Source organism: Salvia miltiorrhiza, chromosome 5 (genome assembly GCF_028751815.1).
Source record: "Salvia miltiorrhiza cultivar Shanhuang (shh) chromosome 5, IMPLAD_Smil_shh, whole genome shotgun sequence".
Taxonomy (NCBI): Eukaryota; Viridiplantae; Streptophyta; class Magnoliopsida; order Lamiales; family Lamiaceae; genus Salvia; species Salvia miltiorrhiza.
The window spans coordinates 55,272,571-55,299,183 of record NC_080391.1 but is presented as its reverse complement, the minus strand read 5'-3'; the positions used below and the strand labels follow the sequence as shown (position 1 = coordinate 55,299,183).

The window sequence follows — 26,613 nt, the reverse complement described above, 5'->3', positions numbered from 1 at the left end:
AATAAGGAATCTGGAAATTTATTGGTAGTGGTTGTTTTGGGCTTGGGCCCATTTGGAATCTATCTATTGGGCCAAACAGTTGGGCTCAGACTTGCAATGGGTTTCTAAAATATAGCTTTTAGCTGTTTAATGAACAATATCTGTTTACTACTACATATGAATTTCATAATTAACATTTAAAATCTATATATTGCTCCCTCGTCCTTCAAAAACATATACATTGTTTTTATCGATCTTAACGTTAGGTAGTCCATCATCATCGAATCATCAAAGTAGTCAGAATCGTATTTGAAAGTTAGTGCAACAACGTTAACTTTCGATTTTCATATATAGAAATCGGAATCTAACTGATATTTTTGATTTTTTGAAACTAGAAAATAAATCTAGCTGATCAGTTTTATTAACCATATTTTCGTCCATACATAAAAGTTAGTGCAATAATGCCAAATTTGTTTTGATTTCATTATTGTTGCACAATAATTTTTCTTGAGAAATTGTTGAAGTTTAGCATACACATATTAGTCTATGTGTCGCAATATAAATTAATCAAAACTTCAAAACAACTACTTACATCAAACAAGCACAGCTTTTCCAATTAATCCTCGTATTCAATATACAAATCTAAAAAAAATTAGGTAAAAAATTATGCTAAAAATGCAACAAGATCATCTATTGATTTCAATGTCTTCTCGTAGTATAAATACGACTCATAAACCTTGGGCGTCCGAACGTAGTAATCAAACTGCAATATCACCAAAATCAAACATATCATCAGCTTTCATCAGATTCTGATTTTGCACAAAAACTAAAAATTTATACTCCCAAATACACAAATTTTCAACTGTTCCGATTTTTCACATGGCTTATCAATTGCCCCTTAAAAGTAATTGAATGTATTCGTCGAAAACTGACAACCATGTGAAACATAGCAACTATCAAAAGTTCGTATATTCAGAGGAAAAATAAATTCATTAGTTCATAATTTGCAAAAGTTTAAATTGAACGAAAAAGTTCGTGTATTTAGCGACCAATTATATGTACCTCGGCCATGTCGTCGACCAACCGGTTGGCGGTTTCGACGTACGACTTTCTTAGATTTTCCGGCACGGTGGCCATGGCGGCGGGCATGTCCTTGGAGAGATAGGATTGCTTGACGCGGATGTAGAAGATGACGTACCTCCACGACATGCTCTCGAGCATGGCGCGGAGGTCGTGGAGGCCCTCGGCCGTCTGCCGGATACGCGCGACGGCGTCCTCCGGCGAGAGGCCGGGCTGGAAGTACTTCTCCCATAGGAAGGAGCGGGTGCCCCAGCTCTGGGCGACGGCGGCGGGGGGCTGCAGTTGGAGGGCGAGGGCTAGGGATGTGGTGAGGAAGGTGGTGATGAGTTTGCGGCGTGGGAGGTCTTGGGCGGCGCCGCCGGGGGGGCTCGAGATGCGGCGGAGGAATGCGGTGGTGGAGTTTGGAATGGTGGTGGCCATGGCTTCTATGGATGGAGAGTGTGGGGATTGCGTTGCAAATGGATTTGTGGCGACAAACATGGGCCTTTGCCTTTTTTTTTTTGTTATTCATTATCTTCTTCTTCTTTTTTCTTTCTTAAAAAAAAAAAAAACTATTTCTTGTTTTATGGTGGTTAAAAAAAATCAAGAATTGGTGTTTGATGGTATATTTTATAAATTCCTTACTTAATTTGGTTCTTGTAAAGCCCATTATAGTATAAAATACGTAAAAACAATAATTTTGAAATATTGATTTTCATTTCTAGATTATTTGGATGTTTTTAGTGAAGGGTGCAATACATTATTTTATAATTAAAATTGAAATGAATCTCATAATTTTGAATAATCATTGATGGAAAGTTTTTCTAACACATGTATAGTTGTGTAAAAAATATATATTAGGTTTTTTGCAAACAACAAAACCAAGTTATTACTAATATTTAAGTGTATATTATAAAAAATGCCCATGTTAAAGTGAATGGACTAATATGGGCATAAGTTCAATACTTTTATAAAAATTGAGATTTTTCACATTCCACTTATCAAAGTTGACATTTTTTTTACCTATTATCACATTTAGAAATCCCTGTACTATATAGGGTACAATTTTTGTACAAATCTACTTTATAATATACATGACGAACTAATTAATTAGTTATAAACACATGATGGTTTAGGTATGAAAAATGATTGAATTCAAAACATATATTTTTTGTTTCCCGTGAAATTGGAGTCAGGACCACAAATTTATTTGTCAAAATCATAAATTTATCGTAAATCTTCATGATATAAGGGCAGAAAATGGTCCACAACTTATATATTAAATTGACTTTTATTTTATCCAATTTCTATATAGATACATATTTGATCCATTTGACTTGATATGTATTTTTCTTCAGATTGTTCCATTTGACTTGGCTTACTTTTTTAGGTAATCATCACCTTAAACAATCGTGTAAAAAAGAAATTGGTGAATCGTGAATGAACGGGTGGTGATTTAATCGGTGAATTATAATTAGATTGCGAATTTTACCTAGTGTTTGAGTGTAAAAGTTGGGAGAGAAAGTTGAATTGCCGAGAAAGAATTGAGTTGTTGTTGTATTAAGTGAAGAGCACATAGTTTACATAGGAGGAATGCATGGGTTATTTATAGAGTACATTCTAGGGATAAAATAGTAATTTCATCTCCGAAAACATGTTCCCCGCGTGGTCAAGGGCATAGTGGTAATTTTGCCCGCAGACGGGCGATTCCGCTGCTATGGCGTTCCCTAGGTAAAACGGTCACTACTGCCGCTACTTATCTTGCGTGATTAGGTCATTCCTCTGTCTTTGGTGATTGCTCTGACTGAGCCCATTTCACTGGCGGAATCCATTCCTCTGGCAAAGTCCATTCCTCTGACCCTAGTGATTCCTCTGTCCGAGTTCGTTCCTCTGCTCCGCATATATTACTCCTCATCAGAAATAGGTCAAGTCGGCTAACACAAAAAGAATATTAATACATGTATAAAATAAATAAAAAACTTGATATTTAAAATTCTTTGAAACTATTATGAAATCTATCTATTTTAGTATATATTTATTATTTAAATCATAATTTTTTTGCAGATCGCACTTATGATTTTGCTAGTTAAATAGAAGAAGTGAATTGCACTAAAAAAATCATATGGAGTGGAATCGATCTAGAAGATGTTTGTTATCCTCATTAAGTAAATAGAATGACAAACCATGTTAATAACCTTTTTTGTATTTAATTAAATAGTCATCTCTTTTTTTTCTTTTTCTTTTTTGACTTTAATAGTCATCCAAATTGGTACAAATGGGATGAATCTATAATATACATGTGATAGTAATGTAGATGAAACTATATAGTTAGTGAAATGATAATTTAATCATTTCATTATTCGATTCTTCTGAGAAGATATATACTCCATTTATAGAATTTGAAAGGAAGAAAATAAAATGCTATACAAACAAGATTCAATTAAACCATTTAAATAAGACTAATTAATTCAAAGATCAAATTTAAAAATATTAATGCCGCGAAAATATGTATGAAGGAAACGACGTCGTCAGGCAATCAAATCCCTAGCTTGCAGGAAAATTTCCCCAAAAATTCAAAGCTGCTATTTTCACCTGCGAAATCATAATCGGCATACGAATTTTCACCATGTTGAGGCAAGTGAAGAGCTTGAATCTTCATTATTGTTGCTCTAAGCTTTGCTTTTGCATTCTTTTGTCTTCTTCTTGGTATTCGAATTAAAATTCGGACTAGATCGATCGCGACAATCACTCAGTTGATATCGATATATGAGGGTTTATTGATGGAAATAAAAAAGTAGTGGATCAAAAGCTGATGAAGGCGATCGTAGCTTTATGCCGGAGCGATAATTGAAGTATGAATCGAAGCCGAAAAAGCGGAAACTCATGGCCGCTGAAACTCGCTTTTAGTCTTTTGGTAAATGGGGCCATCGTCTTTCTCAAAGCCCCTTTTGTTCCATCACGCCTTAAATGGATAGAATTCCTCCTCCCTAAGTTTCGATTTTTGACAGTCTTTTTGCTTCGAATGCGACGTTTTACGATTCTTTCTGGTTAGGAATGGTACAGGCACTCCAAATTTTTGTTGGGAAGCTAGAAATGAGAAGAAGCATCTTGATTGTAGGAGAATTGTATGAAGTTGAAACATTTTTAATTTTTCATCTCCATTGATTGATTGCCTGAACTGGTAATAGCTCATACTGTATAAAAAGTTAGGGTGAAAAAAATTTAGTCGTAAATTGTGTTATTGGTTTCACTAATTTTAGCCAGGATTAAGCTGTTGATTTAATCTTCTTGATATGTTTATCTTGGATATATAATTAACTGCTTTATCTTAAGATATTAACCATGTGTGATATAGCTGTTTTCTCTGTGATTTTTGTGTGAACGTATGATGAATACACTTTACTGCTCCAACACGACCTAATAATTTACGAACATGTGTGGCTTCAGATAAGGATCATGTAGATATCAAGATGAACTAATCGACTGTATTCCACAAATAGGAGTTGTAAACATCCCCAGAAAGTTGGATCAATGATTATGCCAATTTGGTCAAACTAAAACTGCTTTGGTGTTATCCTTCTTTTCTAAGACAAAGACACGATTAAGATATTTTTGTCATCACCTTTGGATAACCACTCATTGTTGCTTTCAGGGCATGTTGAATTGGCTGAATTTGCAATGTAAGTGGCAGCCGTGAACGGAACTGGTAAGACCGCGGTTATTTGACTGCGAGAAATATCTGTTATAGCGGCTTCGTGGCATGAATGGACAGGTTTGACGACCTCCTCTGCTTCAAAATTTTGAAGAGAATTCATGAAAATGGCTTACAGAAAAGGGTTATGATAATAAATTTAAAAAGTTTCTTTCCTTTCCACATAAATTATAGTTTATGTTGTCACGTATTTTGACTAGATCAGATCTGGATAACTATTGGGATTATCAATTCTCTCAACTAAAGAAAAAAGTTGATTATGAGATAAATTGCAGTTAATTTAAGATTAGCTACCAATATAAAATCTGATTCAATCTAAGCCATTAAGAGACATTCTAGTCTAATTTTGTCCTGATCCAGTTGAATAAGTCGACTTCTAGTGGCATCCAGATGATGCTAAGTTATCCGAATCCTCTGTTGCCTACTGTCCTAATTCGGTTAAAGTTTGATGCCATATTTCTCATGTAATGTGTATTGTAGTAATAGAAACCAGGTTTATATACAACATGAAAACAGTAAACTTCATGTGAGAGCGATGCACAAAGCCTAAATAGACGGGAAAGTTGTGATATTTACCTTGGTGGTCAGAATGTTGGGAATTTTTCAATTGTTCCGACTACACAAAGACTTTATATAAATTTCTTGAAATTCTCCTTTTAATGCTTGGATTGGATATGAGATTTTCTTTTTCAAGGAGTAATATTTATAAGAAATGTTCTTTGAATATAGGAATTATGAAATCTGCCAAGTTACAAACAGTTTTTGACATGTTGTTTGTAATTTAGACTTAACGGTAGCGATTTATGTATCCTAATATGAGGTGTTCCAAATCTAGGGATAGAAGTATAGTTTATCTCTAATATTTTTCTATTTCATAATGGAAGACTTAGTTAGATTGACTTGTAATCCAGCTCAGATTTGAAATACCTTTGAATTCAATTTGTTTTCATTTGGCGGCGCAAGTTGGTTTCTTTGAACTTAGTCTATTCCATGCTTAAACTAGGATGCATTTAGCACAAATAGGAAAATCTTTATATCACCAAAAAGCATATAGCACAAATCTAAAAGCAATCATAAATTGATCTATGGCCCAACACCACTAGATTAGAAGTATGTAGCTTAACAGCAGTTGGACTTGTCCACCACCAGCTACTATGATCAAGCTATCTGCACAGTTGACGAAGATCATTTTTCGCCAACATTCTCTGTACACTTGCTGCTGGCTTAGTTCCTTAATCCGATGTTGTTCTTGTTCACTGCAGTTGAGACACTGGATTCACAAAAATCGACTGATGGACTTGGAGTTTCGTGGCGTCTGTGTAAGGTAGCTGAACTTGCCCTGGCTGGTACTTTTCGCCCCCATTTTCGAATATCGCTTCTTGATTGTTGAAGGGCGCATTGTATGCATTTTCATCCAGGAGTTGGGTGATTGAGGTCATGTATTCATACTCCCATAAATGAGTTAGAGAGCAAGTTCTCGGGAACTTGTGCATCTGTGGTTCCATAACATCATTGGCAATCACAGGCTGAGTTAACGAGTCTTCGACTCTTTGCTCAGGGGCCTTTGTTAGATTCTTTTTCTTGTAGATCCGACATAGAACCCAATCATCCAACTGAACACACAAGAACAAAAAAACATAGTTATGCTCAAATCCTCAAAAAACTCAAAAACAGAGCAAACTCAATCTTGTAATAACTTACCCTCATGGAGCCATTCTGCTTGCTCGGATGCGGCCTCGATTCGCCCAGTCTATACTCGTGCATGATCCAATCAGTCTTGACGCCCTTCGGCGGCTTCCCCTTGTAGAAAACAAGAGCCTTCTTCACACCTACAAATTTTGATCTGCTGTAGATCACCTTGTCTGTGCCTGTAGCCTTCCAGTACCCGGAAACAGCTGCTCGATTCGGGCGAACCCCGTTCGGATACTTCCTGTCTCGGGGGCTGAAGAAGTACCACTCACTCTCTCCAAATCCTGCTTTCTCTGTGACATGCAAAACAGGCATGAGAGAGTAGTATAGTTATGAGATAACCTCAATTTTCAAGAATGGTGTTTTGTTTTACTAACCAGGCAACTCCCATGGATCAAATTTGTAGATATCGACTTCCGGTATTATCGAAACCGGGCAGGTTCTTGATGTAGCCTGGTTCTTGAGATAGAACATGATCAGTTCTTCATCAGTGGGATGGAATCTGAAACCGGGAGGAAGATCAGTGCTGCTGTATGCGCCCACCATTTTCTTTTCTTTTCTTTTCTTTTTTGGGTAAAGAGTGATCAAGGAGCTTAAGATAAATTACTGATCAAATTCTGGTTTTTTGTCTTGTTTTTTTTCTTTAGGTGGTGAAGAGAGAAATGCTAAGAGGAGAGGAGTGAGTGTTTGAAATGTTTGCAAGGCGTTGGCTTCTCTATTTATATCTCAACATTTTTGTCATCTTGTGAGGTAATATCACTTCTGATTGGCTGTTTTCTTGACTTTAAACATACACACACACACACTCACATATATATACAAAAGAGTGTGTTTTTGTGTGTGTTGTTTTGTGTTAGTATACAATGAATGATGCCATGCTGCACGAATCGAGATTAATTGGAATACTACTTGCTCCAATGGTTGCTTTTTAGCCCTTTTTTGTTTTTGTTTTTTTCTTGTGGATAACAATTGGGAATATACTACTACATTATCCCCTTTCTAGTTAAGATTTCTTGTTCTTTTGTGGTGCTTTAACCAACTTCGCTCCAATAATTTCATTAAAGCAATCATTTATGCTAGTCATGCAGTTGGAAATTAAAGGAATTTAGGGATGGGAAATAAGAGAGTTTTTGGGGTCTTCTTTATATATATATGCCAATTGTTATTAAAATAACACTCATTTTATATACCATTATATGATTGTGCATTTTTAATGTAAATATTAATTGAAGACCTGAACTATGGGAAGAGTCCGAAATTTATCCTGAATTATTGATAATGTCAATCAAAAGTCTAAATTATGGATTGAGTCACAAATATGTCCTAAACTATTGATATTATCAATAGTTTAGGATATTTTTGTAACTCAACACATTGTTTAGGTCTTTGATTGATATTTACCCGTATTTTTATGTATTGTTGCATGTTTTTAAAATGTAGTTAGTTGCATGATGATGCAACGATATCAGCTCGGAAAAAATCTTGTTTGAGTTCTATGCAATGAAACTTGTATCGTGAGTTAATTAGTTTGAAAATTTATAATTATGAATTTGATCTAATTTTTGTTTTATATATTAGTTAGTAATAAATGTATGGATGATCAATTTAACATTATTTGTTATATATAAAAAAAACTAAATTTAGTAAATATATTTAATTTTTGGAATTAAATGCTTTATTCTTTTTAAAAGGAAATGGTGAGTATAAAGTTTTAACCAAAAAGTTTGTTTAGACTCGTTTGCTGTGATTGGATTAGAAATCGAAATGTCAAGTTTTACACTAGATTGCATTTTATTTGCAGATTACTGGTAAGCCTATTAAATTATTATATCTTCTTTTGTTATTTTAAGGCCCTAACTTTGCGATAAAAGCCGTTCATGATTAATTTATGCTCAGTGAAATACTTTTACAATACAATATTCTAGAAAATCAAGCATGACTTCTAAAATTAACACTTTGACTTGATAAAACGAAATATTTGTTTTTTTTTTTTTTTTTTTCTGTGAACCAAGACAAAATTAGAACATTATACCTATCTACAAACTAATTTCTTAGAATAAAAATATTTGTTTTCCTAGCTCTAATGGCATCGACGGCCCACTCATGGGACGTGTAGCAAAACTCAATGGGATTCATTGCCTTTACCTAGCTCCATGTGCAAAAAATAATAACATCAACTATTCTAGCAAGCATCAGGGACTTCATATTTGAAGACTCTTGTTTCTAACTTTCCATATCTTCCAAGTTCCAACAAATACATGGCCATATGGCATTGAAAAACATCTTTCCAACCTTGTTCCCGCGCATCTTAGCAAATTCAAAATCGAAGACATAGAAAAGAATGAGATCTTCAACCAGCTGCAAATATAATTGCACACCAAAATATAAAAAAGGCAATGTAACATGATATGATCATAGGTTTCCATTTGAGAATGGCGGATTGGGCAATTGTGATTGTTGTCGGGAATAATTCTTCTCTTTATTCAAATAGTTAAATTTAAAAAATAAATTTAAAATATTATTAACGAAGTTTTTATTTTTTTATATTTTATTTTATTAGTAGTTATATTTCAATGGAATATGAAATTAAGAAGCAATAAATACAAAAATTATCTTTATTTCAGCTTCGAGATACCATTTTAGCTTTTACATTTAACAATATTAGCCGTTAACGTTTCATTGCTATTTATTGCATCGCTAACTCTAATTAATTATTTCAATTTGAACCAGGGCTCTCGATTTAGTCAAATTATACTAAAATTGTAGTATTAAAATGAAACATCAAATCACATTAGCGTAATTATGTTTAATCTCGTTGATGTTAAGAGTCGTGCATCAAATTGAAATATTACTCCCTCCGTCCCATGAACCATGACACACTTCTTTTCAGCTCGAAAATTAAGAAATTTGTATTTTGTGTGTTAAGTGTGGTAGGTGAAAAAGTGAAAATGTGAATAAAGGGTAAATTTTTTATCATTTTTAGAAACGTGTCATATTTCGTGGGACATACCAAAAAGAAAACTGTGTCATGCTTCGTGGGACGGATGGAGTATTATCGATCTTAATAACTTTTTAAAATATTAGTAGTAATTAAATTTACAAAAATAGAAATCACAAATTCTTTCACACTTGACCTTTCATCAAATCGAGGATGCAAGTATAGTTCATAAGCTGACAGGTGTCCTTAATTTCCTCAAAGGGACTAGAAAAAAAGATACAATAAATCTATGCAGCCACATTGTGGCCACCCACACACTAATATAATAAGAAGAATCTTAATTTATTTAATTTATTTTTTAAAATAAAAATAGGATTTAGTTATTTTACTATATTCTCTACATTGTACTTATTTTTTTTTAATTTTTTTGCATTTTTTATTTTTAATTTATTTTTAATAAAAATAAAAAAGTTACCAAAAAATTACAAAAAAATAATTACAATGTAGAGAATATGATAAAATAACTAAATCTTATTTTTATTTTAAAAAATAAATTAAATAAATCAAGATTTTCGTTATTATACTAGTGTGTGGGTGGCCACAATGTGGCTATTTAGCATTACTCAAAAAGATAAGCATTAACAACAGATATAATATTATAATAATATCTTAATTTTTTTACCTGTGGCTCTTATCCGGCCACGTCACGATTAGGCATCTTATTGAAGCAGATCAGCTTCTTGATTTCAACGTTAAGAGCAAAATAATATTTTTAAATAATTTATGATTACCTCTTAACTAATTGCACGTGGTAATGGTTTGGTCCACGAGATTAATTTATCTTATCAACACGTGTCGTGGTTGATTTGTGCTCTACGAGAAAGAAAATGATTATTCAAAGAAAAGAAAGTTGGAGAATTGTGTTTTTTCACCAAAAAAAAAGGGAGTAAAAACTAAAAATTAAAAAGGCATGCTTTTGTTAAGTTGTAATAAAAAATGCCTATTTTATAAAATTATTATGTTTACGTTTAAATTAACAAAATTATTCTTAATAATATCAATCAATATACTTGATAAACAAAAATAGCTTGCTGTGGTTGAAGTAGGTTGCTGCCCCACTTTTCCGACATCAAACTTTCTTTTCTTTAAGTATGCAAGAGCAATTTCGACCTTTCATTTTAATTTGAACATAAAATCAAGTTTTTTTTTTTTTTTAAGTATGCATTTTTTATTTTATAAATATAGGCTTTTTACTTATTAACACGAAAATAAAATCAAATTTTCGGAACCCAATCGGATTATTGTTAATAATCGAAATAATTCAGCTTTAGTGTTAAATTATATACTCCTACTTTGATAAGAAAAACACTCCATCTTCCTCATACAATTAGTCATTTATTCTTTTTATGATGTCTTCAAATTTAGCCCAATTTTATAATTAAAATTTTATGATAGCATTCTTTTATTAAAATAAACTTATCAAATTTTGTGAAAATTATGTGTGAATAATAAATAAAGGTATTATAAAATAGCTACATATAAATTATACTTTTTATAAAAATATTAAATTTATTTTCTTAATCCGTGTGAAAAATTAAAAAGAGATTATTTTTGTAGTAATATAGTCGGTTGATTCGATTTCTTACAAATTTTGTAATGGTAGGATTCAATTTGTAAAGTTTTCTACAATGAATACCGAAAATCAAATAAAAATATGATACACTCCTATAAAACTTAAATTGAGCTCAATCAAAGTTTCCCAACAATTCCATAGAATGATAGAAAACAACGAACGCGAAAGGGAAAACAAAGCGCCTTCTAGAAAAATAAAATAAATAAAATTAGGGATTATTTTAAAGGTAAAATGAGGAACTTTTTTAAAGGTAAAAATAGGGATTTTTATTGGCTTATAATTTTAAGTTCATTAATCAATCAATTTAATTGCCACGCGCACTTCTCAAATTTTAGTGGGCTTTGTCTTTATTGACTATTTTGTGGAATTTTTAGCTTAGATTCCTCATTCCTTAATTAGTATCCGATCTTAATATTTTTTTGGTCAAATGTACTCTACAATGACTTGTCGATTTATAATTATGACCTTGATTGATTGTTAATATGTTATTCATTTAAATATATTTTTAATTAAGTGTAAATCAACAAATTAAACCATCTTATAAAAAAATTATAAAAAAAACCCCATCTTAATAATGTGAGGTCGATCATTTTTTTGTTTTGTTTTATTTTATTTTATTCTATTTAATCAAAGAATTAAGGAATACTTAAAAGGCGTCCAAAACCAAAATTGACCATTATTTCGAGGTCGATCAACATTTTGATTTTTTATTTTATTTTATCTTAGTTACCTTTTGGATTTAATTGGCTATCTATTTTTAGCGGTACTGCTAATTCTAGTCCAATTAAAAGGTCATTATCCTAATATCTTGCTGGCCATTACATTTTTTGTAGGTAGTACTTTTTGGATCTATTTCTTAATACATTAAACTGCAACTTTCATTAAAAAATCACAATTAAAATAATAGGCCTGATGTATCGAAATGAGTCGGATAATATATACTCCCTCCGTCCCTAAAATAACTTCATCTTTTTCCATTTTGGGACGTCCCCCAAATAACTTCCTCTTTTTTTCTTTCCATTTTTGGACACCTACCCCACCACTAATAATACTTTATTTATTCTTACTTTTCACTTTTCACCACTCCCAATACCAATTATAACACTTTTCACAACTTCCAATAATAATTATATAACTTTTTCTCCACTATCAATACACTTTACAACTTTTCATTAAAACTCGTGCCGTCCCCAAAGAGGAAGCCATTTCAGGGACGGAGGGAGTATCTATTTATACACCCATAAAATTAATGCCCATATATTTGAAGGAAAATTTAGTGGTGGGGAATTAAGTAGATGAGGTCGGCTGCTGTTAACATGATGCAGAGAATATATATATATATTTATATATATTTCCGGTAATTTTTGTTAGCTAGTATGATTACGTAAATATAATTTAATTCCCCTTTCAGAAATTAAAGCCACAATAGCTTTCTTGATATGGGAACAGTTGTAATGTTGGTGAGAGAAAATTGTACAACTCTGAGATATTCTTATAATGGAATAATTATACGCTTAAATATATAAATCTTCATTCTATTCTGATTTTATGAATTAAAAAAAATAATTATCTTCAATCTTCTAGTTATTATGACTTTCACTGCAGGATTCTTAATTTTCGATGAATTAACGTCATCGTAGTTAGTGAAAGTCACAAATTAATATCATCATTATTAATTGAAGTAACATGCATAGATATTTAATTATATTATTTCGAATGTTTGAGCCATATAAATATTACAGCGTCGACCTCAATATTAATTTTAATGATATTTGACAACTATGTAAAAAAATTAGGACAATTGAATGGTCGAATATTATGATGTGATGCTCATTATATATGGTTTGGATTGATGATAAACAAACACAAACTCATGACGTGCCTTCGAAATATGGATGTAATTTAAATATAAATAAAAATAATAGCAAATCTAAAAGAAGGTTCGCGTTAAAAAAAATAAAAAATCAAAGGTTAGATAGAAATTCTTCAAACAATAAATTTAATATATTCGACATCCATATATAGAATTTCGAATAAATGATTATTTCGGGCAAAAAAAAACTTTAGAATTAGAATCTATTCATTTGAAATACATCTCCCTATCAAAATGTCGCCATTCAAGTACACCTGCAACACTAACGCCTCTCTCGTTATATAATCGCAAATAAAAATAATTAATTAAAACAAGTATGAATTGAGCTAAGCATTAATGGACATATATTTCATGGACTAGACTTGCAATAAAACTATAAAGATTAAAGATACATATATACTCGAGAAGGGAGCCCAAAGCTTTTTTTAGGCGCATAATTTTGGCCGTTTTATAAATATAAAATAATTTTTTTCGAACTTGTAATTAATTGCAAAATAAATTTTCACAAATTTAGTATAAATAAGATAAATTGAGCCTGAAAAAATAATTTGTCCTACAATTACAAGCCCGAAAATATTTGTCCTACATTTGTAAAATGGTCAAATTTATGGGCCTTAAAAAACTTTGGGCTCTCAAATTTAATTTAATTTATCATATTTTATTTTCTTCCCCAATATATTATGTTCACGTTTTAAAGTTTTTTTTTATCTCCCTTTAATATATTTCCTACTATTTTATATAAATACGATAGAAAAAGTAATTTGAAGTAATTTGTCTAAGATATATTTAGAAAAAAAAACTATACTTTTTGCCATGTGGTGGTAACATTTAAACTAGCAATTTGTCTAAAATATATATTATTTTTATTATTAAAAGTCAATTACATGTGTGTATGTAATTATACATAATGTGAAATTAACAATTTTTTTAATAATCCTTAAATCTCAAATGTTGACCAAGTTAAATAGATAAAATACTTTGTTCAACTCCTTGGCTCCACATGCAAGAATAAAAAAATAGGGAATATATGGAGAAATATTATATATACATTGAGTAATAGATTAAAAAGTCAAGATTTCTATTCAATAATTTTTTTTTATTTCTTTCTAAAATTGTGAAATTCAACTAATTATTAAATATTTAATATGCATATCAAATTAAAGATCATGATAGGAGCTTTAACTTGATATACTTTATGTAAATATTTGATTTAAAATGTAATGGTTGTATTTATTTAAAGATTAAAATTTATAAATAAATTCTCTCTTCTCGCTCATCCTCTTTTAGGCCCCTAACTTTGATCGTTTTGTAAATGTAGAACAAATTTTTTCGAACTTGCAATTGTAGAATAAATTATTTTTTCGGGCTCTAATTGTCCTACTTATGCTGATGAATTTTTGAATAACCCTTAAATCTCAAATGTTGACTAAGTTAAATAGATAAAATGCTTTGTTCAAGTTATTGGCTACACACGCAAGGAAAAAAAAAATAGGGGAAGAAAAAAAGTTAATATAAAGGGAGAAATGTTATATATACATTGAGTCGGCCAAAACATCCACTTAGATCAAAATATATGGAGTTCTATATTAAAAAAGAAGAAGCTAAGATTACAATTTGAAATTAATTCAAATTGATTTCTAAATTGAGTGGCAATTTTACTGTTACAATAAAATTGAAGGTTTATTATAAACTATTTTTTTTTTCATTTTTTTATTTTATTTTTTATAAAATTGTAAAATTCGACTAATTATAAAATACATATCAAATTCAAGATCATGATACGAGTTTTAATTTTATACTATTTTATGTAAATATTTGATTTGAAATGTAAAGTTATATCTATTTAAAGATTAAATTTTATATAAAAAAAATCCACTTTTCTCTTATCTTTTTTTAGGTCCGTAATTTTGATCGCTTTATAAATATAGGATAAATTATTTTTTTGGGCTCAATTTATCCTATTTATACTGAATTTTTGAAAACCTATCGTGCAATTACAGTTCCTAAAAAATTTATCCTATATTTACAAAACGGCCAAAAATTACAAGCCTTAAAACATTTTGGGCACCGTGAGAAGGCGACATGCCAAGTTCATGCATGTTTTCTTTTTTGAACCTAATCTTATCCTTTAGTTGTCGAGATTTAAATCTAGTACATATTTCTTCAACTTTTCCCAATGTGGAAAAGAACTTGAAATTGCATGTAACATAAAGAAATCAGATTGCATGAATTAATTAAAAAGAAAACGAAAAGGAGAATTTCATTGACTTTGGGCTTTCCTTAGTTCAAGCATCTGCATTCATTGGTGGGCTCTTTCTGAGCTTATCTTCAAACTAAATCTCTCAGCCAATTATTTGCCTTATTTTTAATATAACTTGTATCCTTTTATGCAATACAAAATTTTTGATTCTATAAATCACATTGTTGTATATCAAAAAAACCATATCTTGATATATAAATTGTTAAATTAAATTATATAAATTGTTAAAAAATACTCCTCCGTCCACAAAAAAATAGTCCTGATAAGAGACGATACGAGTTTTAATAAAAATAACTATTGTATTGTGAGTGGAGAAAGGGTTCCACTTATAAGTAGTGTTTATAATGATAATTAATTGTATTATAAGTAGGGTATAAAAGACCTTGGGTGGTTCAATAAGGCTTATGTTCAAATGGATTTGGTGTTTTCTCTCGGAGCGCGAATCCCTATGGGCACGGGCAGTGGCGGATCTATAAGGGGCGATGGGGGTACAACTGTATCCCCAATTTTTATTTTTATTTTTAAACTAGTAGTGTTATGTAATTAGTATTGTTTAACTATTTTTGCCCCCACAAACAACCCCAATTGATTTGTTTTGCTTCATCTTAATTTATTTGGGCTTTGGCCCATTAAAAAGTCAAAAAGGGCGGCTGGGGCTGCGTATACAATCTTAAATCTTTGAGAAATTGAGAACTACATATACTACAATTTTTTCCAAAAAATTTCTCCCTTCTTTTGCATCTTACTATCTTTGAACAATGTTTTAAGATATACTATATTTTTAACATTAAAGTATCTTTTATATTTATATTTATGAGATTATATTTTCGTACCCCCAATTTAAAAATTCTGAATATGCACGGGTGATTAGAGAGTGTTGGGGGGGACTTGTTTTGGGATGAGGATGGTTTCAAATTACAGATAAATAGAGCTACAAGACCGGGATGGTGGAAGAGGGTGGTGGATTTGAGTTGGGGAGAAAATGGAAAGTGGTTGAGAGAAAACTTAGTTATCCAGATAGGGGAGGGAGATGGGTTCTTATTTTGGCATCATGTCTGGACTGGGGGCAGAGTCTGAGGGAGGCGTTTCCAAGATTATATAGGATTAGTAGTAATCAAGGAGGGGTGATTAAAGACATGGGATGGTGGGTCGAGGGGGGCTGGGTCTAGAACTTGGGCTGGACTCGAGAGTTGAGGGGGAGGGATCTTAATATTTTATCTAACCTCGATTCTGTGCTACAAAATGTTGTTGTCTATGTAGATGGAGCATTGAACCGAAAGGCCAATTCATGGTCAAGTCGGCTTATAAGGAGCTCAATCAGGCAGCCAGTGATGGTAGAAGCGGAGGCAAAGAGGCGGAACTTTCAATCGCTTGGAAAGCACAAGTGCCGCTCAAGGCCAAAACAACGGGCTGGAGAGTTTCGAAGGGAAGGATGGTAACGTGTGATAATCTTCAAAGACGCAAAGTGATAAACTCCAATGCAGACGCCGCCTGCATTCTCTGCAAGAAAGAGATTGAATCCTCGGACCATGTTTTCTTCTCATGTTCAACAACTTTTGTTTTGTTTGGTGTGTGTGGAAGTGGAGAAACGGATGCAAGTTTAATAAATGTTCTTTTTTTTATAAGAACGTGGGGATGGGTCTCGGCGTATTGTCAGCAACCGAGTTCTAGAGATTTTAGGAGCTGGTTTTTAGATTTCGACCTCTTGTGGTCTCTTTTCTGGTGGTGAGGGTCTCAGACTTTTTATATTTTGTTGTGTGTTTTTGTTGTATGTGATTCGGGGCTTTTGGCATCTCTGGTGCCGGTTCCCCATATTTAATAAATGTTCTTTTTTTGATTAAAAAAAAATGTATTGTGAGTGAAGAATATAATCCACCATGCGATTAATAGTTTTCAAAAAAGAAAATAGACTAATTTTTGTGGACATCCCAAAATAGCAAAAATGAACTATTTTTTTTGGACGAAAGGGAGTATAAGTTTAAGGTAAAATTATTAGTACATCGTAAAATATTGATTGTTTAACACAATATCTTGAATTATTGATAATTACAATGAAACACGTGAACTATATGATAATTAACGAAAATTCTTGAACCTCAAATGAGAAGCCTTCGATAGTTAAAATTTACGATGAATACATTGCCTTGATGAATAAATGCAATATCTGGATTCGAATCTCATGAATTACGAAAATTTCATAATTTTTTTTAGTGCAGTTAATTTCACAACTAATACAATAATTTTATATATTGAGTATAATGTTCTTAATTCTCGCGATAAAATGTGGTACTAGTTTTTACTGTAACCAAGTTCTATATGAATATATATAGAAAACTGGTGTATCTTTCTCGAAAATAATTGGAATTTTTGAAAGAATTATCCACCATAATCACAACTAATTAAAATTAAGAGAATTTTATTCTATGTACAGTTGAGAAAAAAAATTAAATAATTGTACCGCCGACAGATGAAAAACTATTCAACTTCATGCATTGCACATGCATACATCGTACTATAGTTGTATTTCTGATTATATATCTTTATTCAATGTACTTTATTTTGATCCAAACTCAGAATTTCTGATCATCTTTGAAATAAATAAATATATTTTGCAAATACTCCACCATTTCAAATTAAAATCATTGTGTGCCATTTAATTTTGTACCTCACACGAATGCAAATATCATCAGAGAAGTCCTGATTCAGATTCAAATTCAGATTACGTGATATACCATAAAAATCATAAACATGTCATTGAATATGAGTTTATATATTCCCTCCTTTAAATAAGTATCATATTGTAAAGCTTTTTTTGTGTTTTTTTAAATGTCATATTATAAAATTTTAAAGTAAAATGAAGTTAAACTTCCAATTATATTTATGTCGTTAATATTAAAATCAAATGCGAGTCCCATTTTGAGATAGTCATTTTTTACGTTTTAAAACTGTTTTGCCCTTTATTAGAGTAGATCAGATTCGGGTTTGCGCGCGGGTTAGGTACATTTGTCACTATTTGTGCCAAAAGTACCAACATAAATAACCAAAAAAAAAAAACTAAGTAAATTGAACTTTTGGCACAAATGGCAGTATTAGTGCCAAAAGTACCAACAGAAAAAAAAAAAAAACCAAATAAATTGGTACTTTTGGCACAAATGGTAATATTAGTGCCAAAATTATCATTCGTTGATTAAACTCTAAATAAGGAATATAAACCATAAATGAGGAATCTAAACCCTACGGGGAAGTGTTCAAAATAGCCATATAACTGCACTCATTTACATAAGACAAGACACTAGTGTATCAATACAAGTATATGACACTAATATGGTCACTAGTACCATTCGTGCATGTGTGTACCAATTTACTTGATTTTTTTTATGTTGGTACTTTTGTCACTAATAGTGTCAAGTGTACCTAACCCGAGTGCAAATTCAAATCCGGCCCGCCCTAATTAAGGGCAAAACAGTCCTAAAACGTAAAAAAATTGTAAGATTTTGTGTTTTTCAAATCAGTGGCCAAAATTTGTGTTCCTTCTTCAAAATGGCCATGCGAATGTATTGTTTCATTAAATGCATTATCTTCATTTGTTCTCTACTTCATCTTAAAGTTAGGAAATATAATTAAGGGTATACATGTAAAATTATATTACTCCTTGATATGCATAATTTTGTGTCATGTGACACTTATTTTAAGATATAGGGAGTATATTTATCTAATTTAATTTTGTGTCATGTGACACTTATTTTAAGATATAGGGAGCATATATATCTAATTGATCCGTCAAATAATCTTACACGAGTTTTTGTGTAACAATTACTTCTTGTTGTACCCTTTTAATTTCTCACTTCCTTCAGTTTTATATTTCGTATGTGTAGGCTGATTGGAATTTACACAAGTATTATGAAAAATCATTGGAAATGAAAATATATAAGTAAATTTCCTAAGATTCCCATATTTATTATTTAATGATGAATTAAAGTTTGAGTAATTAAATAATAGAACAAAGATATAATAGTAAATGAGTACAAAAAATATTACTTTTTATAAAAATAAATCTATATAAATGGGACATCTAAAAAAGAAAACAAGCTTATATGTATTGGATGAAAGATTCCTATTTTTTAATTAATTGCTTAATTATAGTACAACACTTGGAAGCATATTATCATAATAAAGTATGATACTTTGAAATCCAGTCCAATAATTTGATGGATCTCTTAAATGGGTATGGGCCTAGATACAAAACCCTACTTACTTCACCAGACTTATAAATGATCGTGTTTCGGTTTTGGTATACAAACATAGCCTTTTTTTTCCCAAAATTTTATTTTATGTAATTATTATTTGGTACGATGTACCTAAATTCAACGCTGCTGTCACGTAATGTTGGATAAGGATTTTTTTTTCCTTTTTTTTCTTTTTCAGAGAGAGAATAATAAAGTTTGACATTGATATATAGATGTTATAGTTAAGTAGGAATCGGTTTATGCTGGATACAAATTGAAGTTTTAATTTTTTGTATGCATAGTGTTTGATAAATTATGGTATCTACCCATATGAGGATGAGGTAGCAGAGATATTCGAGTAGGGACAGATCAAGAATTTGATAATAAGGTAAGTTAAAAAAATAAATATTTAGATTATTAAATTTTCTAAATATCAAAATATTTCGATATTTATATAATTAGCATATAAATATATGTTAAAATATATTTATATGATTCATCATTGACTGAGTGTATTAATATATGTTAAAATACCACTCAATATTAAGCATTAGCGTTTCTTAGCAAACCATTCCTCATTTTGTTATGAAGTGTCGTCTTCACATGCTTCATTGCTAAAAACGTCCATTCGAACTAAATCTAAATTGGGTTAATTTTGAGTGGGGCTTAATATAATACATGGGTATAAGGCTCGTCTATTGTTTTATTTATTTTTATTATCATTATCATTATATTTATTGTAAGTATTCGAATTTATAGCATAGAAAGATACATAACAATTTTCTAAAAGATTATTCTCAATAATTATTCTTGTACCATTTATGAATATCATGTATTTCTAATGATATCAAAACTAGGGCTGGGAATCGGGTCGGGTTCGGGTACCCTACCCGAAAAAATCGGGTACCCGAACCCGAAAATACCCTAAACCCACTACCCGACCCCGACCCCGACCCCGAATTTGAAATCGGGTACCCTAATACCCGACTCGGGTACCCGAGTCGGGTATTCAGGTACCCGAAATTACCCGATCAAAATCTCAATTTCTAAAGTCAAACTGTGAATTCGAGTAAATCGGGTATTAGGGTACCCGATTTACCCTAATACCCGATTTTTTTAAAAAAATTGGAAAATATGGCCCATATGCAAATATCACCGATCAATCATAACATTCAAATGTCAATTGCTCAAAACACAACCAAAATTGTGTATACCAATTACCAAATAACATTCAATTGTCAATTGAATTTGTATATACCAAATATGTTTGTGCTCAAAACTGAGAAATTAGAAATCTGTAAAAAAAAAAAAGAAGAAGAAAAAGAAGAAGAAGAAGGTCAGGGCGCCGGTGCTGTTTGCTGCAGCTGCTGAATTTCAGATGGAAGGCAGGGCGCCGGTGCTGCCCGGCCACGGACAGAAAAAGATAGATGGGGCGGTGAGATTGGAGACTTAGGGCTCCGATTAGTGGAGGCTCCTCTGCCGTTCGGAAATTGGAGCCAAAAGGGAAGCGGTTTCCAGTGAGGAAGAAGGTCGGGAATGCGGCTGTAGCTGTGTCTTCGCAGGAGCCCACAGAGGGGGAACCTTGAAGTGCGGTGTCCTATTTTCAGTTAAGAGAGAGAGAGAGAGCGACGGAGGGGCGAATCGAACAGGAGGTGGGATGGGAACGGCGACTGGCGAGGGGCGACGGCGAGTGGGGCGGCCGGCCGGGGCTGTACGTGAGAGCCGAGACTTAGGGCTGGGAGTTCACAGTTTGGGAATTGGGATTTGGGAGGGAATTGAAAACAGGGGGCGGGGGGCCGCGGGAGGGATTTAGAATTAGGGCTGGGAGTTTTTACTTTTCAGTTTTAGATTTCAATTCATATGTAATTTAATTAAATAATTTAAATAGTTTAAAATTTATTAATTAAAAAAATCGGGTAATTCGGGTATACCCGATACCCGATTATTTCAACCCCTAACTACCCGATCCCGTACCCGATTCCGAAAAAATCGGGTATCGGGTACCCTATACCCGATTTTTTCGGGTCGGGTATCGGGTACCCGATTACCCGAACCCGAAATTCCCAGCCCTAATCAAAACTATACATTTAACATATGGATCGGGCATATTTTGTGAATCTAAATGAGTAGTCCATGCCAAATGTTGGAGTTAATTGCAGAACTAATCGGCTTTCTGATGATTTTGATAGATTACGAACAAGGATACTCAATTTTAAAATATTTGTTGAAGTCATGAATATTTGTAAAGAAAAAATTGATGAGCACGAAACCCATAAAAAAATATCAACATTTTTCAACTACATATCCTAAATATCAACGACATGAAAAAATAAAACATCTTTCAAAATAAATGAATACACCTAAAACATTGAAAACCCGACCCGGTTTAGCCGTTACTCTAGCTCAAATAGTATTTGTTTGCAATGAATGCCATTATGTGCATAGCATGATGGAAATTTATAGACCCGACCCATACTAATGAATGAACCGCTTCGTCAAATAAATGCTTGACCCGCAAATAATCAATTTGATTACCACTTATTTATTTAAATTTGAGTTGTATCTCAATAATGAGACTTGCCCCACCTAAATACTCATCATTGTTTGGTCGTTATATTTCTAATGCTAATTACTATAGTAATTAATAAAAGGAATTGTCTAGCTATTTATCGTTAGTTATATCGATTTTGGTAAATTCACTATTTCCATTTTAGCACGAGTGTTGATTTGGTGCTTCAATTGAAAGAAAGGTACTATGATTCATATACATGGCCCTATCATGCATGTTCTTTTATGAATTAATTAATTGCGAATTAATATATTATGTCCGTCTACGAAAGATAGTCTTAAAAGGGGAACAATATGAATTTTAATAAAAATAATTAATTAATGTATTGTGAGTGGATAAAGGATTCTACTTAAAAAAATAATGTTAATAATGAATTTCAATTACGTGATGATCGAAAAAAAATTAAAGGTGTTCATTTTGTAATAAATTAAAAGTTTGATATTTCAAATATCATGTTAATATTACCAAATAAGTGAGAGCTTCAGTATATGCATTAATTAAAAGGGTTAATTGCATATAAATTACTGAACTTTCAACAAATTCTCATTTTGCACATGAACTTTAAAATCTTTATTAAAATTACTTAATTATTTATTTATGCTCATTTTGTATATTTGCCCATTTTTCATCGTGGTGACGTGGCATAAATATACTCGTTTGGCATGAATATGCTTGCATAGCATACATATGATCGTGTGGAAATATAGAATTGACATTGTAATGTATAGTTGGAGGAAAATGACGTCATTTCAGACCCAAAATTTGGTCGAAAAATAAACAAATATGCAAAATGAGAATAAATTAATAGTTGAGTAATTTTAATAAAGATTTTAAAGTTCATGTGCAAAACGAGAATTTGTTGAAAGTTCATTAATTTATATGCAATTAATCCTAATTAGAAATATGACAGATAATTAAAGCACGTCTATAATTTCAAGAAGAATTTCCCCTATACTTTCAATTATATCTCTCAAGACGTACGTGACTTTATTGTATTGTCGTATTTAGAGATTTTAATTTATTTATTCCATTAACACAATTAAGTTGCATGAACAATATCATACGACATATGATATAGTTTATAGTCCAAGGGTTGATTGTTGAATTTAATGTACAATACAACTTTTAAACCTTTTTAATTACACCAAGATCTTTCAATTATATTATTTACAATCATATAACATTCTCAATTATATTTACCAACAATTCATAAAACTATGAGATTTTTGTGAATTTATTATAATTAACTGCAAAAGGTTTAAAGATTGCACGCGGTGTACCTCATGTTATAATTATAAGAATAATAAAGAATTTACGTTAAATTGGAGAATTAATGGTTTGACACATGAAATGTTTATATCATGGGCCAGTTTAGAAGTGATGATCTGCTTATTAATGGGGTCCACTCACAATTAATCTAGGAAGCCCCAAGTCCTTATGTAATAATATCTGTGTATGGGAGAAGTCAGGAAAGCTTTCTCACTTTTTTCGCTGCTTTAAACATCATAGTTTGACTGCAACATATCAGCATTCAAATTAATTATTAATCCACAAATGGATTTTCAACTCTGATACAAATGACGTCAACTAGATCTTGATATGATGATGCCAGATCTTTAAAAAAAATATGGTTTTATTATTATTATTATGATTTTAGTCTCTATTTGGTATTTTTATTTTAATACATTCATATTTAATATTTACGGAAAAAATCTTCTCACAAACTATCTATTAATTATTTAATAAATTAAATTAATTTTGATGGATCCATTTTATTCAATTTATGTATGTCTAGTATTTATTAAAATTCATGTTTAAACTATACCGTATTTTTGATGCACCTAGAGAAAAATATATAAATCAATAATATTTTCTTTAACACACGTGATAGTACAACGTGTTAATATAAATAACTAACCACCCACGTTGTCTTTTTAGCTAACAACAAACAAAATTCACAAACTTTAATACTCTTAATGAGATGATAAAAATAGAAATGTAGAACAATAAATAAAATATGAAAACCCTAATCCCAACTACACCCTACTAAATCCCCTCTTAGTGCTCATTTGATTCAAGTAGAAGAATAGAAAGGGAATGAAATCAAATAAATGAGTGGAATGGTAACAATAAGTCAATAACCATTATTTTTATTGAGTGTTTGGTTTAACAATGAAAATGAATCATTAATAAGGGTTTCTCTTTCTTTTGTTTTTCCTCTATTTTGAGGGGTAACAAATTGGGTGATTGGATTACCCTCAAGTAAGGGTAATGATTATCTCATTAATTACCCAAACCAAACAACAAGTAATAGATTCAATTACTTCATTCCGTTTTCAACCTCTAAAAACACTCAACCAAACGTGGGCTTAGGGGGGAGCCAATAAGGAGGGAGTTCTCACCAATCAAAAATTTTAAATTATCAGTATATTTTTTTTAGAATTACAAGAGATTATCAAATGTATAATCTAATAAAGAATCCGCACGCAGACGAAACCTCTACACCACACAAATGTGGAAAAATAACTACACGCAGGTGAAACTACTACCCACACAAAGGTGGAACACTGATCACACAAAAGTGGAAAAACTATCCGCACACAGGCGGAAATTGAACTCAATACCTCACAAATGAGAGTCTTTGGGTGCCTCAACTTTGTCACTTGAGCTAGGCCTCATCGGCAAATTATCAGTATTTTATGTGAACAGTATTAATGCTTAATCTACCATCATCAAATTGAATCATATAAAATTTTTCCATCAAAATTTTGAATTTCAAATTCAAAAGATTTGGGCTCCGCCAACAATTTTCTCAGTTTACGCCCCATTCTCTTCCCTTTCATTCCCATCCAATTCACGACGCAACCTCACTAGAGTAGATACAACTTAAATACTTAATGTTGCTAAAAACTTTCGATTATAGCTTCCCATCAAACTATTTTTCTTTGACAAGGATAAATATATAAATTTGAAAATCGTATGACGATGGGCTCGAACTCGAGACATTTGGCCTAAGACATTATTCATTCTACCAGTCACATGCATTATATTTTGTCATTCGCAATTCAAAATGAGCATATATACTTTAATTCCCTCCAAATTATTTTATTGATGAGAAGATATTTAACAAGAACATTGACAATTATCGTTCCAATTAGCCAATTATATCAGCAAGTATGAATTTGTAAATAAAAAATAAGTTATATATCTAAAAATAAGAATTTAAAATACTATATATATTTATTTAATTATGTATATGAATGATTTATTTATTGATATAAATATATTGAAGTTATATTTTTTTCTGATTTTTAATTAATTTTGGGCTATTTAAATATTAACTTTCAAGAGCCCAAAATTGTTATATTAAATGACAGGTATTAATTTTGCTATATATGATGGTTTACTATTTTGCTCAACATGAGATTGATTTAAATTTTTCTTTACAATCTATAAATTTAATTGTTATTACACATATTTAATTATTATAATACAATACTCATTAAATTTAATATTGTGCACGCTAATATTTTTAATATACACTATTTTAAATCAAATACTAATATTTAAATTAACACATATATATTTTTTATTACCAATTAATCTAACTCATAAATAGGTTGTGCATCAGGTCCAACCCTAACCGACTCAGTAGGACAGAAGACCCGAAATTTTGCAAAAAATGGACCGACCCGGACTGCAGAAATCTTTAGTACCGACTTTGGACCGAACCAAAACCGAGCATAGGGTTCAGTTCGGTCCGGGTCTGACCCGTCAGTAATTTTTAGATCCTATATTTTCCCGTGTTACAATCAATTTTTAGAATTGAATCATGAAATACTGAATTTAAACAAGCATCTATCTAGGATCTAACCTCGTTAGTTCGACGACCGATTGGAGGCTAGAGTCGTGGAGGCGAGAGGCTGCTGCTGGTGTGATGAGGGACAAGAGGCTTTTGCGGTTCGAGGAGAGGCTGCTGTCGACGCGACCGCGCGAGAGGAGGCTGGTGCTGGCGAGTGGCGACTGTATACTTGCGTCGCGTGCGGGCTGTGCACCTACAACGGTGCCAGTCGGATGGTTTGAGAAATGTGAAGGTCGGAGGAAGGGTCCGACTCTGTCCGAGTGAGGCTGAGAGGCGACAGATTCAAGGATGACAGATCTAAGGTTTTTGTTTGGATGAGGCGGCAGGTTCAAAGACAAGGGAAAATTAGGAAATCTGACAATGGAAATAAATTGAGAATAACTATTATTTTAATTATAAAAATAAAAAAAATATAATATGTATACGGGTCAGACCGTGTTCAATAACTCGGACCGACCCATAAATAATTTGATCCTTGAAATATTGCTCGACTCAGACCGTGTGCATCTCATGGATCAGACCGGCCCATCCCAAACCCGTAAGCCCGAATCAATTTATCATATTCGATCCGATTTTGCTCGCCCCTACTCATAAAATAACCATAGTGGGTAAAAGCACATGATGATTATAAATCCATGCAACCCAAATATTAAAAAATGGCAGGATATAATCTTTAATATTGGTTGTTGGCTGTCTAGGTTGTATATACGTAATACGTGCGTATGAAATTTGGTTTGGCGTTTGTGAGTTTGTAAATTGATGAGAGGGGGCACCCATAATTAAGTGTGCATGTTGATGTAGCAGACCAAATAA

At 31.8% G+C, this 26,613-nt stretch overlaps 1 protein-coding gene across 1 annotated transcript; it reads right to left on the bottom strand.

Annotated features, from left to right (window-relative positions):
* Positions 1 to 5,759: 5,759 nt before the first annotated feature.
* Positions 5,760 to 7,304, bottom strand: LOC131025191 (NAC domain-containing protein 2-like). Its single transcript, XM_057954833.1, has 3 exons — positions 6,817 to 7,304; positions 6,452 to 6,732; positions 5,760 to 6,363 (listed from the first exon to the last, which is right to left on the bottom strand). Exons 1-3 carry the CDS (start codon positions 6,983 to 6,985, stop codon positions 6,004 to 6,006), a joined length of 810 nt encoding a protein of 269 aa, XP_057810816.1. The 5' UTR covers positions 6,986 to 7,304; the 3' UTR covers positions 5,760 to 6,003.
* Positions 7,305 to 26,613: the final 19,309 nt, after the last annotated feature.